General features: G+C 39.5%; 1 protein-coding gene and 1 long non-coding RNA gene across 8 annotated transcripts; one reads left to right on the top strand and one right to left on the bottom strand.

Moving 5' to 3' along the window:
- Positions 1-392: 392 nt before the first annotated feature.
- LOC116257612 (uncharacterized) lies at positions 393-12,986 on the bottom strand. 7 transcript variants are annotated; one of them, XR_004173441.2, is made up of 5 exons: positions 12,790-12,986; positions 12,633-12,681; positions 12,202-12,393; positions 8,745-8,818; positions 393-409 (listed from the first exon to the last, which is right to left on the bottom strand). It is a non-coding gene; the product is annotated as an uncharacterized LOC116257612 (long non-coding RNA). The 7 variants fall into 7 exon arrangements; XR_004173445.2 differs by having other exon boundaries at positions 395-409; positions 8,745-8,812; XR_004173444.2 differs by lacking the exon at positions 393-409 and having other exon boundaries at positions 8,566-8,931; positions 12,790-12,985.
- Positions 3,204-4,371, top strand: LOC116257611 (ethylene-responsive transcription factor ERF086-like). The gene has a single exon (XM_031634546.2). The coding sequence runs from the start codon at positions 3,464-3,466 to the stop codon at positions 4,202-4,204; it is 741 nt and encodes a 246-aa protein (XP_031490406.1). The 5' UTR covers positions 3,204-3,463; the 3' UTR covers positions 4,205-4,371.
- Positions 12,987-15,121: the final 2,135 nt, after the last annotated feature.

Raw genomic sequence — 15,121 nt, 5'->3', positions numbered from 1 at the left:
AAAAAAAGATGTTTTCTACATAAAAGTTGTGTAGAGACTCTGGTATTAGATATTGCATGGTATACCAATAGTTATCTTCAAGTTTTTCCGTCCAGCATGAGCCACATCATGTTGATAACTGTTCGTGCACGTTCGCCTAACTTTATTTAAATAAACTAAGGAAGCACTGCATCTTTCTTTTGATTTTTTCTGAAGATTTGCATCTTTACTAGCTGACAAGTTATGGAAGTAAAAAAAAAGGCCACTCGAAACATAATTGTTGTACTGTCCTCATATGTCGTAACGTAGAATAAGTTTTCCTCTTCCGTGAGGTTCAGCTAGGTTAGGTAAATGTCTGCTTGTTGAACTCTTGATCTCCTTCAACTTGAAGGCTTTAACTTCAATCTTTATTCAACCTGTTCAGATAGATCTGCAGATGAAGAAACTTGTAATTGGGTTTGAATTTGGTTTAGAGGTTCCTAAGCAAATTCAAGCATGAATTAACTGTCCTTAAGATCGGGCATGAATCTATCCCAATTGCATATAAATGTTGGATTTTATGCTAGTTGGATCCGAAATTCAGTTTTAAAAAATGGGGCTAGAGTCCGAATCCAAAACGAGAGAGAGAGAGGGCATTATAAATTATAACTGTAGGAACAAGAATATATCATCTTAGATCACGCAGTGCGTCGAAAGTTTTAAGTAAATTATATGCATCTTAATCATTGGATGCATGCAAATGATTTCATAATGACACGGATTTCCACTGCATGATTAAAATGAAAGGAAGCGCTATGATGGCTGCATGAGCCTCTAAGGAGGTTCCTCGCCATCTTCTTTAATAACTAAAGTTCCTAAACGACGCTGTTGGGCATGAGCGAAATGCTAGCCTTCCACCTGGAATGGGACGAAGGGTCGAAGAACAAAGGGAAAAAAAATAAAAGAACCTTTCACTAACTTCAATGTTCCTGTTATTGGCTTTGAGTTCGATTATTGAACATTGTGACTCAGAATCAATAGAATAAGATGAATCTCCTTACTTTGTCTTCAAGGTGGAAAACCAACTAATTAAAGAATTATCTTCACCCCATAAGTTGAATGTAAAAGGCATGTATGTGTTCCAGACAAATAATAGTTTTATTTTGTGCTGATAGATTTTCATAAATGAAGAGATAAGATATATATGTTCAAAGAATGCAAATAAGAGATGCATGAAATCGGAATCTGAACATCAAGTGGTTGAGCGAATCAATTTTGGTACTACATGAATTTTCGGGCACATCTTTGTCTCCGAGCAATAGTCAGCTGAAATCGAATCATTTTTAAGGCAAGGACGTCATGTTCTTGTTCTTTATGAATCCAGTGGCTGTCAATGTCTGGGTGGAACCAGGAATTGAGCCAACAAGTGGAGGGACATTGGCCACGGGTAACTAGTCGCTCATGCAAAGCGCTCACAGGCTAGTTACCCACTAGCTCTATAAACATTAAGCCAGCGGCGCTTTTCACAGATTTTTCATATTTGAAGTGACACTTTATATATAGCAGAGCAAACATTTAAAAATATTAATTAAAAATAATTTAAACAAAAAAACCCTTCAAAAGCTGAAGTAGTAAAAAGAAAATTGTGCACAGAGCATATAATGATTATAATACCCTCAATGAGTAAAAGGAGGAGTCTCCCAACAATGACAAAAATAAGTAGTGACAAAGTTAAAATTCTAAAAAAAAACACACATTTCTTGTTTTAGTGGGTGAGTAATGAGTATCCAGCCTGCCTGAACATGAGCCCTGGGCCTCAACATTGCCAGTGAAATCTTTTAAGAACATAGCAATTTCGAATGCACTTGGGTCGAGTTCTTGAGTGATTACATGATACTCAATCCTTTGGAAGGCGTTTTTCTCCCCATGGAAAAGTGTGTACCATCAATGGTTCCAATGGATGTACAACTGATCGCATTCGAATTAAATGTATTCGTGTTTGAATTTGGATTCAAATAAAAATGAAAGAAAAGTTTGTATTATATGTGAACCCGACGAATCTCAATCCAACCTGTCTTTTCACATTCATATATGAATCAGACTAAACTTTAAATAAACAACAGAATCCAAACGACTTATATATATATATATATATATATATATATATATATCGACTTTTAAAATGAATGGATAAGGTATATGTTAACAATCATATGTTAAATCTTTTACTTGTCGGACTCTTTTTCAACAATTCGGTCAGATACTATCCGATCCATTGATGTCCAGATCTAGACACGCTTATGTTTTCATTTATATTGGTGCAGTAGATGTTTCACCACCCAGGTCAATTAGTACTCCACTGTGGAGCACATTCACGTCTCTTCTCTTCTAGTAGTGTCTCTTGGGTAGTCTATTGGGCACCTGGTATCCTAAAGAAAAATATAGGGGAATATACTATTAGAGTCCAATCACAACACAGTCGCTGGTTATGTACGTCATAGTGGTGCAATAATTTTTTTAGTTAATGAAGAAAGAAAATTTCTCTGAGGATAAAAAAAATCGAAAAATAATAAAAAGATTGAAAATGACATTTCTTTTTTAAAATAATTATCAAAATGTCATTCCTTTTCTTTTGGCACATATAGGTTGTTCGCACCTAATGATGCATGCAACTCACTCCGGTGTATGTAGAGGCATCAAAGTGGTGGGGCTCAACTCACCTGCACTGTTGTTGTTTTAGGAAAACATATATGAGAAGTAGGTTCCTTACTCTACTTAGTTCACGGCGAGTAGGAACAGTCTTATATAGAGTCGAGAGAGCTGGCTCTTAGACCAAACTTTTCTTTTTTATAAGGGTGAGTGGTTCATTCCACAGCTCCTAAAATAAGCTTTGGCTCCTTCCTATTCCTATGCCTGTCTCATGGGTTCACAAAGCATGTTTCGAGACTTTTTACGATTTAAAAATAAAACGCATTAAAATGTGACAGTGACTCCTAACAATGATCCCTCCAAAATTCGAATAAAGAAAGTGGTATACTACCACCACCCCTCCCTGGATTACTCTTCAACCAAACTCAATCCAATCCAATGGACATCCAACTACTCGTAAAAATAAATGATAGCCAAAATAAATGATCCCGTCCTTATACGGAGTCCCAACCTCTCTCTCTCGCTCGCTCTACCATGTCCTAATGATGGCCTTTAATCTCGTATAGAGAATAGATAATGAAAGCAACCCGTGATTGAAAAAGGCATATAAAATTGAGTGGTGCTCTGTAATTGATGTTGAAGAGCAAGAGCAGTTGCGGAATTTTTTCCCTATAAAACCCAGAGAGCATGCACTAATGAGGGAGAAGAGACCACACGAGGGTACGAGCTAGCAAACAGAAAGGAGTTCAGAGAGATCTAGAGAGAGAGAGAGAGAGAGAGAGAGAGAGAGAGTGTTCCATCCATCACCAGCAACACAGATCCCATTAGGAAAAGGAAATTTTGCTCCTTTGCTGTAATGGATTTCGGTACTGCCACACCTCAGTCGTCGTCCTCATCATCATCCCACTCTTCTTCATCTTCGTCTTCCACTCCTAAGGGTCGGCGAAGGCAGAACGAGCCCGGTCGGTTTCTAGGGGTGAGGAGGCGGCCGTGGGGGAGGTACGCTGCTGAGATACGGGATCCTGCGACGAAGGAACGGCACTGGCTTGGGACCTACGACACGGCAGAGGAGGCGGCCCTCGCCTACGACCGCGCCGCCCGGTCGATGCGCGGCGCCCGCGCCAAGACCAACTTCATGTACTCCGACATGCCCCACGGTTCCTCCGTCACGACCATCATCTCCCCGGACGACCACCTCATCACCCACCCCTTCACGCCGTCCATGGCGTCCCTCGCCGCTGCTGGCTTCGAGTTCCCTTCCTCATTCTCGCCGGACAGCCGCTTCACTTGCCCACTTCCGACCGTTCCGGGCATCGAGGGGTGGGTTCCCGTCCCAAACCAGTTCTCCGTGGGGTCGCCTTTGCAGGGATTTCTGCCGCAGGGAGTCGCCGGAGACCCGTCGCTGCAAATGCCGGTGCAACCAGGGGCCGCCGTCTGCGAGGTGGCGCAGGGAACGTGGGGAGATCAGATGATGGTGGGCCTCGACGGCCTCAATGCCTGGGACTTGGGGCCCACTTGCGGGCCCAACTTCCCGGTCTTCGGTGCGGAGGGTTTTGACTTCGGTGGCTGCGGTGGGGCCCCGCCCCATCTCCACTGACCGGTTAGGGTTGGCCGTGGGTCCACCGGAAAATGGACGAACTCCCCGTTACACTCTTTGGTTCATGTCGTCGTCTTTCTTTTCTTTCTCCCTTAATTTCTTCTTCTTTGTTTTTCTCGTCTTCATTTGTAGAAAATATTCTCTTCGGATGGTTTACAAAGGCTTTCCTTCTCTCTCTCTCTCTCTCTCTCTCTCTCTCTCTCTCTCTCTCTCTCTCTCTCTCTATATATATATATATATATATATATATATATATATATATATATATGTGTGTGTGTGTCTTTCGGCATATGTAAGCCTGAGAGTGCAGCATTCCATGAAAACTACAACTGAAAATAGCATAGCGCGCCTTCTTCTAACTCCCTTTATCCAAGATAATAATGCAATAACAAGGTTGATGAGGAGAAATATTAGCCAAATTTATGTGTCTGATTGTTTCATGCCCCAGAGGAGCCATAACATGACCGTGTTGGAAGATGGGGATATATTTGGGCTCCAAATTACATGAACACACTCGTATAAAATACAAAAGGCCAGCATTGGTAAATGTCAACAGACCCTTCTATAAGGTTGCTATGGGAAACCAAGGAAATACTCTTTTTAGTTTTGTGCTGTTGTGCGTAAATATGCAGCATCATATGTAATTTTGTAGCATGCAAATGGACGCCATATCACCCCATCTTGTTCCTGTTGATTTACGCCAGTACATTAGTCAGGTGTTTCTATTTAATTGGATGCTTCCATAAATAACGTTAACGTTGATTAACTTTACAAAGCTATGCAGAAAAATGTCGACTTACCATCATTCCACGTTAAAGTTCTTATTGCGTCAACAAGAGATCACGAAGGAATCAAAGATCTGCAACGCTGCAACAACGGTAGAACAGATCTTCTGCCGAAATGTAATCAGTACAAAAGCTGTGCACTTCTATCGCACCCCATTCTGGTTCCACCAACTTAGGCCACCATTACTACAATCTCGATCTCTTACTAACTAAAACGAACTACACATGTAGCAGCGGCCATTAATGCCCGAGTATGGAAGAAACTGAATTGGTTGATTAAGCTCGAGAATGGCATGAAACTTCAAGCACCAGTACTACTCACTTCAAGCACAGTAGAACGCTACGACAGATACGGTCTTTTCATGAAAAGGAAGGGGGAAAAAGTCGGACGGAAGTCTTCCAACCTGAATTACTTCTGCAATCATTCAAACACCCTCCTAAGCTTCGCAATGAGCCAGTTTTCATTACTCATGGCAGAAGTTCAGTGTGGAAGCAAGCCAAGTAGTGCTATCTTGTTGTGAAGATTTGAGTACTGAAAGAATCTTGTTACCATGATGGTCCAACCTGAGAAAAATGGTCTTGATCTTTGTACCAGCTTGGTCATGTAAATATGATGGTGTTGGAAGTCCTTCACCTACAACTACAAGCCTAACTATACTCAAGCTTCTCCGCATTCAAGGACCATGGTAGCCCAGCTAATTAGCTGAGAGGGCAACCCCCTTGTACGTACCCACAAAAGAAAGAGCTAAACTCCTAGACACCATGTGGATCAGTGACTCATCAGATTATGCCTAATTTCTTCCTGCAGCTATTCTATACGTAGACAGCACATTGCAAAACATTGTGCAATCTTTACTAGCAGCAATCGTACATTCATTTCTTAAAGGCTCCATTATTTTGTCAGCATGGGCTGTGTGTGTGAGAGAGAGAGAGAGAGGGAGAGAGAGTATTTGTGTCTGTGTGTACGTGTATTTGTGAGTGTGAAGGCATGTGGCTAGAGTATAGCAACGTATTCCCCCAAAGAAATCTTCTATCTTTTCCACAGGTGGCAAGACTAGAATTGGAAGCTAATAGGAACCCAACTTAGCTAGTTTCTCATACGCATCAATGGTGTAAGATCTTTCCCTTCATCTTTCTAAGTGTCTTCTCATCCAGACTTACTTAAAAGACAACACCAATACAGTTGGACTTGTTTAAAAGACTATGTAAATACAGCTGGTTCCAGTTTCAGACCTACCAAATAGCAATTAATCATCTTAAATGCAACCATTAATAAATTCCTTGACACATCTCCATCATGCAGGCAAAATGTTAAAAGAGATCCTTAATGTGTGAGGCTACAACCACAATTCATGCCATTTAAAGAAGACGATGGATTTAAAGATATAACAGGAGGATCTTCCTTTCTGTACCATTTACAGAGGACAATGGTCAGTGTTAAAAGCAATGGTGAGTCATGTCTTTACCATTTTGTCCCATGAAAGTGGATCTAAGGCTTAGGCCCTCTAGCCCGCAGGGTACCAAAGTCTAGGCCAACTCTGATCAAGGCAGCTATCAACTCTCCTGCCAGTCCCATGCATGGCCCCAACACACACACACACGTCTCTGTGTGTGCGTGTGTGTGTGAGACAGAGAGAAAGAGACATATTAACTTTTCGCTTCTATGTATCAGCTGCCCATTACTGCAACCATAAATTGAAAGGGTTAAAAGAGGCTGGGGTTGCACCTTGCCTGAGGCAGGACCCAGAAAGCAGGATGAGATTTGATGAATGGTGAAGAACCAGGCAAGGCCTGGCAAAGGTATAGTTCAGGCACGTGCAACTTGGATCAGTCTCAGGCCTATGTGTAAACCTAATAAATGACATGAAACTAAATTGACAGTACATTTCACAGAGATGAGTTCCGCTACTCTAATGGGAGTTGTAGGAAACTTCATTCCTCCAATGGAACAACAAAGTGTAGGGATGTTAATGGCAGGTCGGAGTTATCGGATCACTGTTCCTAATTTGAAAACATTTGGTCGTTCGTACTGATAAAATGGGTAGAATCTGAATGGCAACTGGATTCAGTTTCGGTGTACAAAATTCGAGTTTAAGTCTGAGATCGGGCCCGGATCCGGTCTGATTACATATAAATGTGGAACTTCATTCGTGCCCAATTAATTCATGCTCGGTTTCAAATCTTGTAGTCGTCCTAGTCCAAACCCGAAACCAATTAGAAGAGATCGGATTAGGCCACAATTTGGTTGTGCAGCTTTCTTGATTCTGTGCTTGAGTACTTCAAATTGGACTGGTTCATGCAAAGAATTATACCTGAATGGAGAAGAAATTTGCCTAAGATCACCGTTCAATGATGGATATGACAGGGTGACGATTCTCACAAAACTGGAAAACTGTTAGCAAAAGATTAGTATCACCCCATACATTTGCCTCAGAGTGGTGTTAGTTTAATATATTGATCGCCTCAGATCGTCCTGGGATTGTTAAATTTGATCATCCTAATTAAGGTGCAAAAGTGCCTATGCAACACCAAGTGAATTCTACATACCAGCGTCATAAAAAGGTTTTTAAATCAAATTGGCCATGTCGTCGATTCAACTGAATCGCTTGTGAATCATAACAAAAAATGATTAAAACATGTATTTTTCTGAAAAGACAATCAGAAAAAATGTAAAAAATAATATCAAAAACTCCGAAAAATATTTAAATAAGACACACATATGGAAACCAACTAATTCGAACTGATCAATTGGGTGGTTTTTGTAACACCTGCTAACAGGATGTCAATTGATTAAATTAATCCGAATATGATGTACTTTTAGCCATATCTGCTTTTGTGGATGTTCACACGATCGGATTTAAATACAAATTAAACACTTTTCATACCATATTCGAATCCAATCCAACTCTGTTTTTAAAAATTCACATCCTCCGAATTCAACATTTAAACCTAATTCGAACTGCAGTATAATATATATTTTAAGAACCAAATGCCTAAATGTATTGACATTAAATATTAAAACTAAATCTCATCTCAATCCGCATCCAAAATTTAACCAGATACTTATTTAAATCCAAATCCTAATGGACCAAGACTCCGCACTCCATTTAGATATCCAAATCTCATGAGATTTAATAAGGACTTTAATTCAAGTAATAAAAGAAAAAGTCAGATATCCCAAAAATTCGTGTATGATCCAAATGTGAACACGAATCCAATTAAAGACGACCAGATTAAGTCTAACACTGTAAAAATGGATCCAACATAAGGCCGAACACTTTCCTTCCCCTATGGCCGCTTAGAAGGCCCAAATTAAGTTATGGCATAGTCTAATTATTCATCCTTCAAAATATTCCATAGGCGTAAGTAAGCCGATGATAAGATGCATGTGCATGCAAGAGATGTGAATACGAACATTCATGAAAGCCACGACCAACACACATGCATAATGCACGCATGCAATTTTCCATAAAGGAGCTATACGCGTAAGTTGGCCACATCAACATGTGAGAGAAGAAGCTCGACCATCGACCAATAAACATTCATAAAATTAGTAGAAATTATGATGCCACTCGATACTTTTGCACAATAAGTCGTAATTAAGTGTAATCCCATTAGTATAATGACAACTTAATTTGTCAAGATCAAACATATAATGCTAATATTGGTCGGAAACTCAAGCAAGCGTTACCTGTATTGCTTGCACGTGAACGCCATGCAACAAGCAACATGCACATATTTTCTTTTTCACATACCTTCACTTTTGAATTGTGATCATCGTCGCGACCTGGCCACCGTTATTTTTGATCAACGACAAAGTTACCTGCATCTGTTGTAATGTAAATTACTTTCCACTTCGCCCATATTGATAATGAAAAACTAAATGCGTTGCATTTATGTTGACGGCACCGCAACAACATTTTCACGAGCGCAGGTGGCTGCCTGACTTGAATAAAAAAAAAAAAATCATTATTCAGATTTCAATGTCTTTCATTTGACCATATCTATGTTTGGATATATACCTTAATTAATCTACCGTCAAAGATTCAAACATGTGCATACATATTTTTTATCTTTCAGGAATTAAGCAAGAGAAGCCGACGGAAGGTTTTGAGTAGCAGACTGATTCAGATCACGCCAACATCTACTACTCTTCTCCGTAAACCGGCCGCTTGAGAGAATGAACGGCATTGATGACTTGCGGGGCCCCCCACTGGGCAGGTCAATTAGTCCATCCATGGTTGTTTTGACACCAGTGATCGAGAGCTAAGGACAAGACAGGTACGTTCTTCAAAGTGATCTTTTCAATTATTTACTGCTAAAGACAAGACAGGTACGTTCTTCAAAGTGATCTTTTCAATTATTTACTGCTAATGGCTTCCTTGTTGAGCAAACCACGAACAATTTGTGCTCGCCAGTATGATCATGAGCCAGTCATTGCCATCAGTATTCAAGCAAAAGTTTCTTAAGGGCGTTCAATGCTTTGGAATTTTGGTTCGATTGGAATTAAAATTTCATGTTTTAGTTTCTTAATTCTAAAAACAAAAGGCCCTCTTTATTTAATAATTCTACTTTCTCAGCAAATGAGCAAATGAGCATTTTGATCTCCAGTTCCATGATTCTGAATACATCAATCAAAAGGCCTTTCGGCCGGAATAATATTTAAGTGCAATTACATATGCAAATCTGACCACAAGATCTCATAGAAGAAAGGGAACCCCTATATATCTGGCGGTGGCGGACACAAACGCTATTAGATAAATATATAGGATGTGTTTTTACAAAAGCCTTATCGAACCGATACAGTTGTACCATACCCCAAGCTTGCCAATCAGAAGAAAAAAAACAAGCAAATGGAAAATCCGAATCAGGTCAAATGTACCGGACATGAACCTCTGAGACCCGATAAGAACAGACAATGGCAGCATTCTTCTTGTCTTAATTAGAAAAAAGCCATTACCAAGATATGGAGCCAAAATTTGGTACCAACTATGACATAGCTTGGTTGGTACTTCACGCCTAGGCACTTCAGTTATTACAAGAATAGAGAGACTAATAGACGAGGCACAGCAAATCACAAGTAGTAAGAACCGACAAGCATATGGAAACACAAAAAAGCTTTTAGAAATAAATACAGAACTACTTACAGGATGAGCATTCCTTTATTAATCTTGAGTACATTATCTATTTTAAGAGAGGTTCTTTTCCTAGCCCATGGCTAGTACCATTTCTTTCCCTAGGAATACACTATAGAAGCTGTAAAAGGAAGGAAAAAACAAAGTTTCTTTCTCTACACACAAGTCTTGGCGTAAGATTTTTCCTCTCATCCTCAATGTAGAATGAAGATTTTATAGAGACTTCTGAAATCTCAAGAGAGGCTTACGTGTCTTCCACTTCAAAATAGTCTTATCCGCAGCTTTTTCGCTTTTTACGTTAGTGAGTAAAGTGATAAGATTTTTTTATTAGTGGATGCTCTGTCATATGCAATAGAGTGTGCTTTGATTTTTCTGAGAAAAAATCTTTCTACTGAGTGGTCCTTTAAAAGGAACTACTTTCTTTTGTTTTTAACATGGTGCTGACTTTCGGCGGAGTAGTCTTAGAAAAACTTTTTTTTTATTGTTCACATGAACATATTGTTTGGAGAGGAATCGGATTTTCTCTTGTAATGTGGTCTCAGTGGAGTATGTGGAAAGATGGGTTGTATATTTCCGCGTGCTATTATCGGCCTTTTTACTGTAAAAATCTTTAGTCCTTCTTTGTTTTTTCCTATTGTCATTTTCCTTCCACACACGTAGCAAGTGCGTGTACGATGTGACGATAGGCTTTGATTGTATCTTGAAAGTCTTGTATGTCCTCTTTGTCTATACGATCTATGAATCCTTAAAGTTTGCCAATGCAGTGGCATCTTTCTTTTTTGTGTGAGCTGTAAATAACACATATACTGGTGGAAGAATGATGCCACCATCTCTCTTTTTCTTCTTGTGATTTTGCAGTGTTTATAATAATTTTCATACCGAATAAAGCAAAAACCCTATCCCCAAATAGAGAACCAAATAAAATTTGTACTTTAGAGATGTGCCTTGAGTATAAATATTATTGTAAACACTGCAAAATCACAAGCATAAAGAAGAATATGATGACATCATTCTTCCACCAGTGTTATTTACAATTCGCACAAAAAAGAAAAATATCATTGCATTGGCATACTTCGAAGATTCATAGATCGCATAGACAAAGGAAACATACAAGACTCTGATGATACAGCCAGAGTCTATTGCCACCTCACAAAGCACCAAGCAGGCACTTGCTCCACGTGTAAAAGGAAAATGGCAATAAGATACAGTAAAGAAGGACTAAAGATTTTTATAGTAAGAAGGCTGATAGTAGCACAAAGAAAAGCACAGCTCATCTTCCTACGTACTCCATTGAGACCACATTACAAGAGAAAATATAATTCATCTCCAGACAATATGTTCATGTGAAGAATAAAAGGAAATGGTTCTTTTAACACCACTCTGCTGAATGTTGGCACCATGTGAAAAACAAAAGAAAGTGGTTCCTTTTAAAAGACCACTCAGCTAAAAGATGTTTTGTCAAAAAAAATTAAAGCACACTTCATCGCATATGGCAGAACATCCACTAACAAAAATTTATCTGTTCACTCACTATCGCCAAAAGCGAAAAAGTTGTGGATAAAACTACTTTAAAGTAGAGGACACGTAAACCTCTCTCGAGACTTCAGAAGCCTTTTACAAAATCCTCACTTTACATTGTTACATTGAGGATGAAGGGAGAAATCTTATGTCCATACTTATGTATAGAGAAAGAAAAACATTCTTTTTCCTTCCTTCCTTTTACACCTTCTATGTATTCGTAAGTACACCTTCTATGATGTATTCGTAAGTGAATAAATAGTATAACTATGGGTTAAAAAAGATAGGAAGATAGGATGTACATTTTTTTAAAAAACAATAAAGAAATGTTCATCCCGTAAGTAGTTAGTAGTTATGATGATGTATATTTTTTTAAGATCAATAAAGAAATGTTCATCCGCAATTAGTTATGTATTTATTTCTAAAAGCTTTTTCTATTTAGATATGCTTGTCTGTTCTTATTACAGTATTACTTGTTATCACTAAGCTCTTCCGATGGATGAAAGATCAGATTACGAACGCCAACTTAGAACGAGAGCGATGCCACACAGAAACTTACAATGCAATAGAGATCGATGGTCAATCGATCATGGGATCGAATTCGCCCAAAAGAGAAAAGGAACCCCGATGTCCTTCTACTTCTTCCCCCATAGCATCTTGGAACCTCGATCTTCATCATTTTCATCTACGTCGATATTTATCCCCAAATCCTCCCACCTTATCGTCGTCGAGCAATTGGAAGACCGACCTTCTGGTGTGATTCAAGATTTTCAGAGAGAAACAAAAAGACGAATAATCGAGAAAGAGAGATATAGAAGGAAAGACGAATAACAGAGAAAGAGAGAGAGTGTGTGTGGGTCGTGTGTGAGCTTGAATTTCAAGCAAAACCAAAATCACAAGTGACACAATGAAAAATATATGGAATCAAGATTATGCAGGGCTAAATAAACGCCCAAAGCAAAAGAAGACCTAGAAGAGAGCGAGACTTACGGTCAGTTGTCCTGCGAGCAGCCTACCGCGGCGACCGACAAATTTGAGGCTGCCAGACACCAGCGTTGCGAAACAAAACATAAATCTAAAATGTGGAAACGAAAGAAGAAGAACAAGAAGAGGAAGAGGATGAGTACTGGAGGAGAAGGAGACTCACGCTTTCGTAATTGGTCAGTCTGGCGGTCGAGCGGCGCCGCAGCATTCCGGCAGACGACGGTCCAGCGGGCACAGATGGTTCGGCGGTCCGGCGGCAGCGGCATCATTCAGAAAATGTGATCGGGTTTTCACTCCTCAGAGAACGAACGGTTTTGGGTTTTAGAAAGGGAATTGAGGTGAGGCTCGGGGCACTTTCCTCTCTCCTTTCAAACATTCGAAGGGGCCTGCCTCTTCTGGACCTGGGTCCAGCGCTACCGGGACCAGAACCGGACCTGGTCTAGGTCTACCGAGGCCAGACCGCGAGAGGCAAAATTTTTCGCTAATTTAACAATTTTTTTTTTGAAATTTATTCGGCCTTGCCTGGTCCGGGTGGAGGCGTGAAAAATGCATGTTTCTAGTTCGATTTCTGTGAACGCTATGTTCTGTGTCTTAAGTTGATAGAACACGGCATCCAAGTTAAAGGGTGTCATGTTTTATCACTAACACCGACGTAGCTTAGGATCCAGAACCAAGGGGAATGGAGGGCCTTTAAGCTTCGCTTCAGGCAATGGAATTGACCCTTTCGCTCACCTGACATTCAACTTTAAAAATTACACAAATTGCTATATATATTTACAAATTCTATGTGTTTCATAAAAATATCAGAAGTCCATTTGATTTGAAATTTTAAATTAATATAAATTAAAGAAATTCGAATTGTTCATGTAAATCACTTTTGTGCAGCCAAATTTAACTACAATCACTTGAAACGTTGAGATACAAATGGTGACATTGAGCAGCTTAATTTTCTAATGCATTCAAAGTCCGTGTGAAATTGATTTGATCTACCCTTTTTGTCATTTAGTCATCTCTTCTATGTTCAAAGGCGGCCTTGAACCTGATCGTTTCTGTAGCAAACCCGTGATTCGGACTTGGATAAGTAGATGACTAGGTTTCAGCAAGTTGACTCATCGACTTGGTGGAGTATTCAAATAACCATAACCAAATCGAGAGAGTCAAGGGTGAGTCGGGCCAAGTCAAGTTCTGGCTTGCCCAAACCTTGACTCGTGACCGAATTTGTAGGCGATCTTGATTCCCGAGTCAGCCCGGCCAGTTTGCCAACTATGGTTTTCTTGCCGCATTTATCAAAACTTGAGCATGTTTTTTGTAAGTTTCATCTTAGAGAAGACTAAAGAGTAGGTATACCAAAACCATCCTAACCTTATAATTGAGCATTAATAAAATGCTTTACTGTTGGAGATCAAAATGAGAAAAAAGAATGCAGACATGTTTCTATCTGCGTCTTATGCACTATCAAATGCGTCTTATGCACTATCAAATGCTTCCACTTTCAAAGAAATCAATGTCGACGTACGTCTCTCTCTTGTGTCCAATTGATTCCATCCATTTCACTCATTGTCCTCTTTGAAGTAAAGTCTTCGTGGTCACAATAATTTTGTCCAGAGACTCCACAATGTGTGGTTGGTGCGCGTGATAAGGTTCCATTAGGCTTTGGAAAATTTGTTATATATTTCTAGAGCAAGATCTTCAATGAAGATTTTTAGAGCAAAAATCTTTTTTTTTTTCTTTTTAAATTTTCAGCCGTTGGATTGCCATCAAGTGAGGAAGAAGCACTTAGATAGGACAGGACGGGATTGCCCATATGGTAGTGGATCGACAACTTTCCTTGAGTGGTATCCACATCAGATCAAGTCAACTAGATACGTCTTTGGATTTGGATTTGAGTGGGTCCATTATGATTCATACCCGGTTCCTTACCTGATCCGAACTCACATGGCAGGGTTTACAAGTTTACCGTTTTGGATCCAGAACTGGTGGTGGATCTACACCAACCTAATTTACTGTTCTTAGGTCAAAAGGTTGCTCCAATTTTCAGATGTTAATTATGCCTGAGGTTCAAAACGCATTTGTTTTCGGGTCCAGCACAGCTAAATAGATCGATCTCATTTTTTGTTCAAAATGGCAAGCGAGGAATGTGAAGATTTCTCAAATTGCGGATCATGTATCAAATTGAAGAGTTTCAATTCGATTCTTGAACCGAATCAGCAGAGCTGCTGGTTCACCGATTCAGCTGAATTGCTTGTGAATCGGTGAAAAGTATAATGCTGGTTTGCCATTGGTTTGATTCGAATTGGCGGATTCAAGCCGATTGTGACAACATTGGATAAGGATGTTCATCGGGCCTGGGTCCGCCCCAGTACATTATTTAATATTATTTTATTTCAATAATGATATATATTTTATTATTGAAACTATATTTTATTTTATATTTATAAAAAGATTTCTTTTATTCTCTAGGTTAGGTTTTGGGCCTTGGGCTTACCTGAACTTTT

This window comes from Nymphaea colorata, chromosome 7 (genome assembly GCF_008831285.2).
Source record: "Nymphaea colorata isolate Beijing-Zhang1983 chromosome 7, ASM883128v2, whole genome shotgun sequence".
Classification (NCBI taxonomy): Eukaryota; Viridiplantae; Streptophyta; class Magnoliopsida; order Nymphaeales; family Nymphaeaceae; genus Nymphaea; species Nymphaea colorata.
This window is presented reverse-complemented; position numbering and strand designations above follow the sequence as displayed.

Excerpts from the sequence above, each read along its gene's own strand:
- LOC116257611 (XM_031634546.2), top strand. The coding sequence starts at position 3,464 with ATGGATTTCGGTACTGCCACACCTCAGTCGTCGTCCTCATCATCATCC.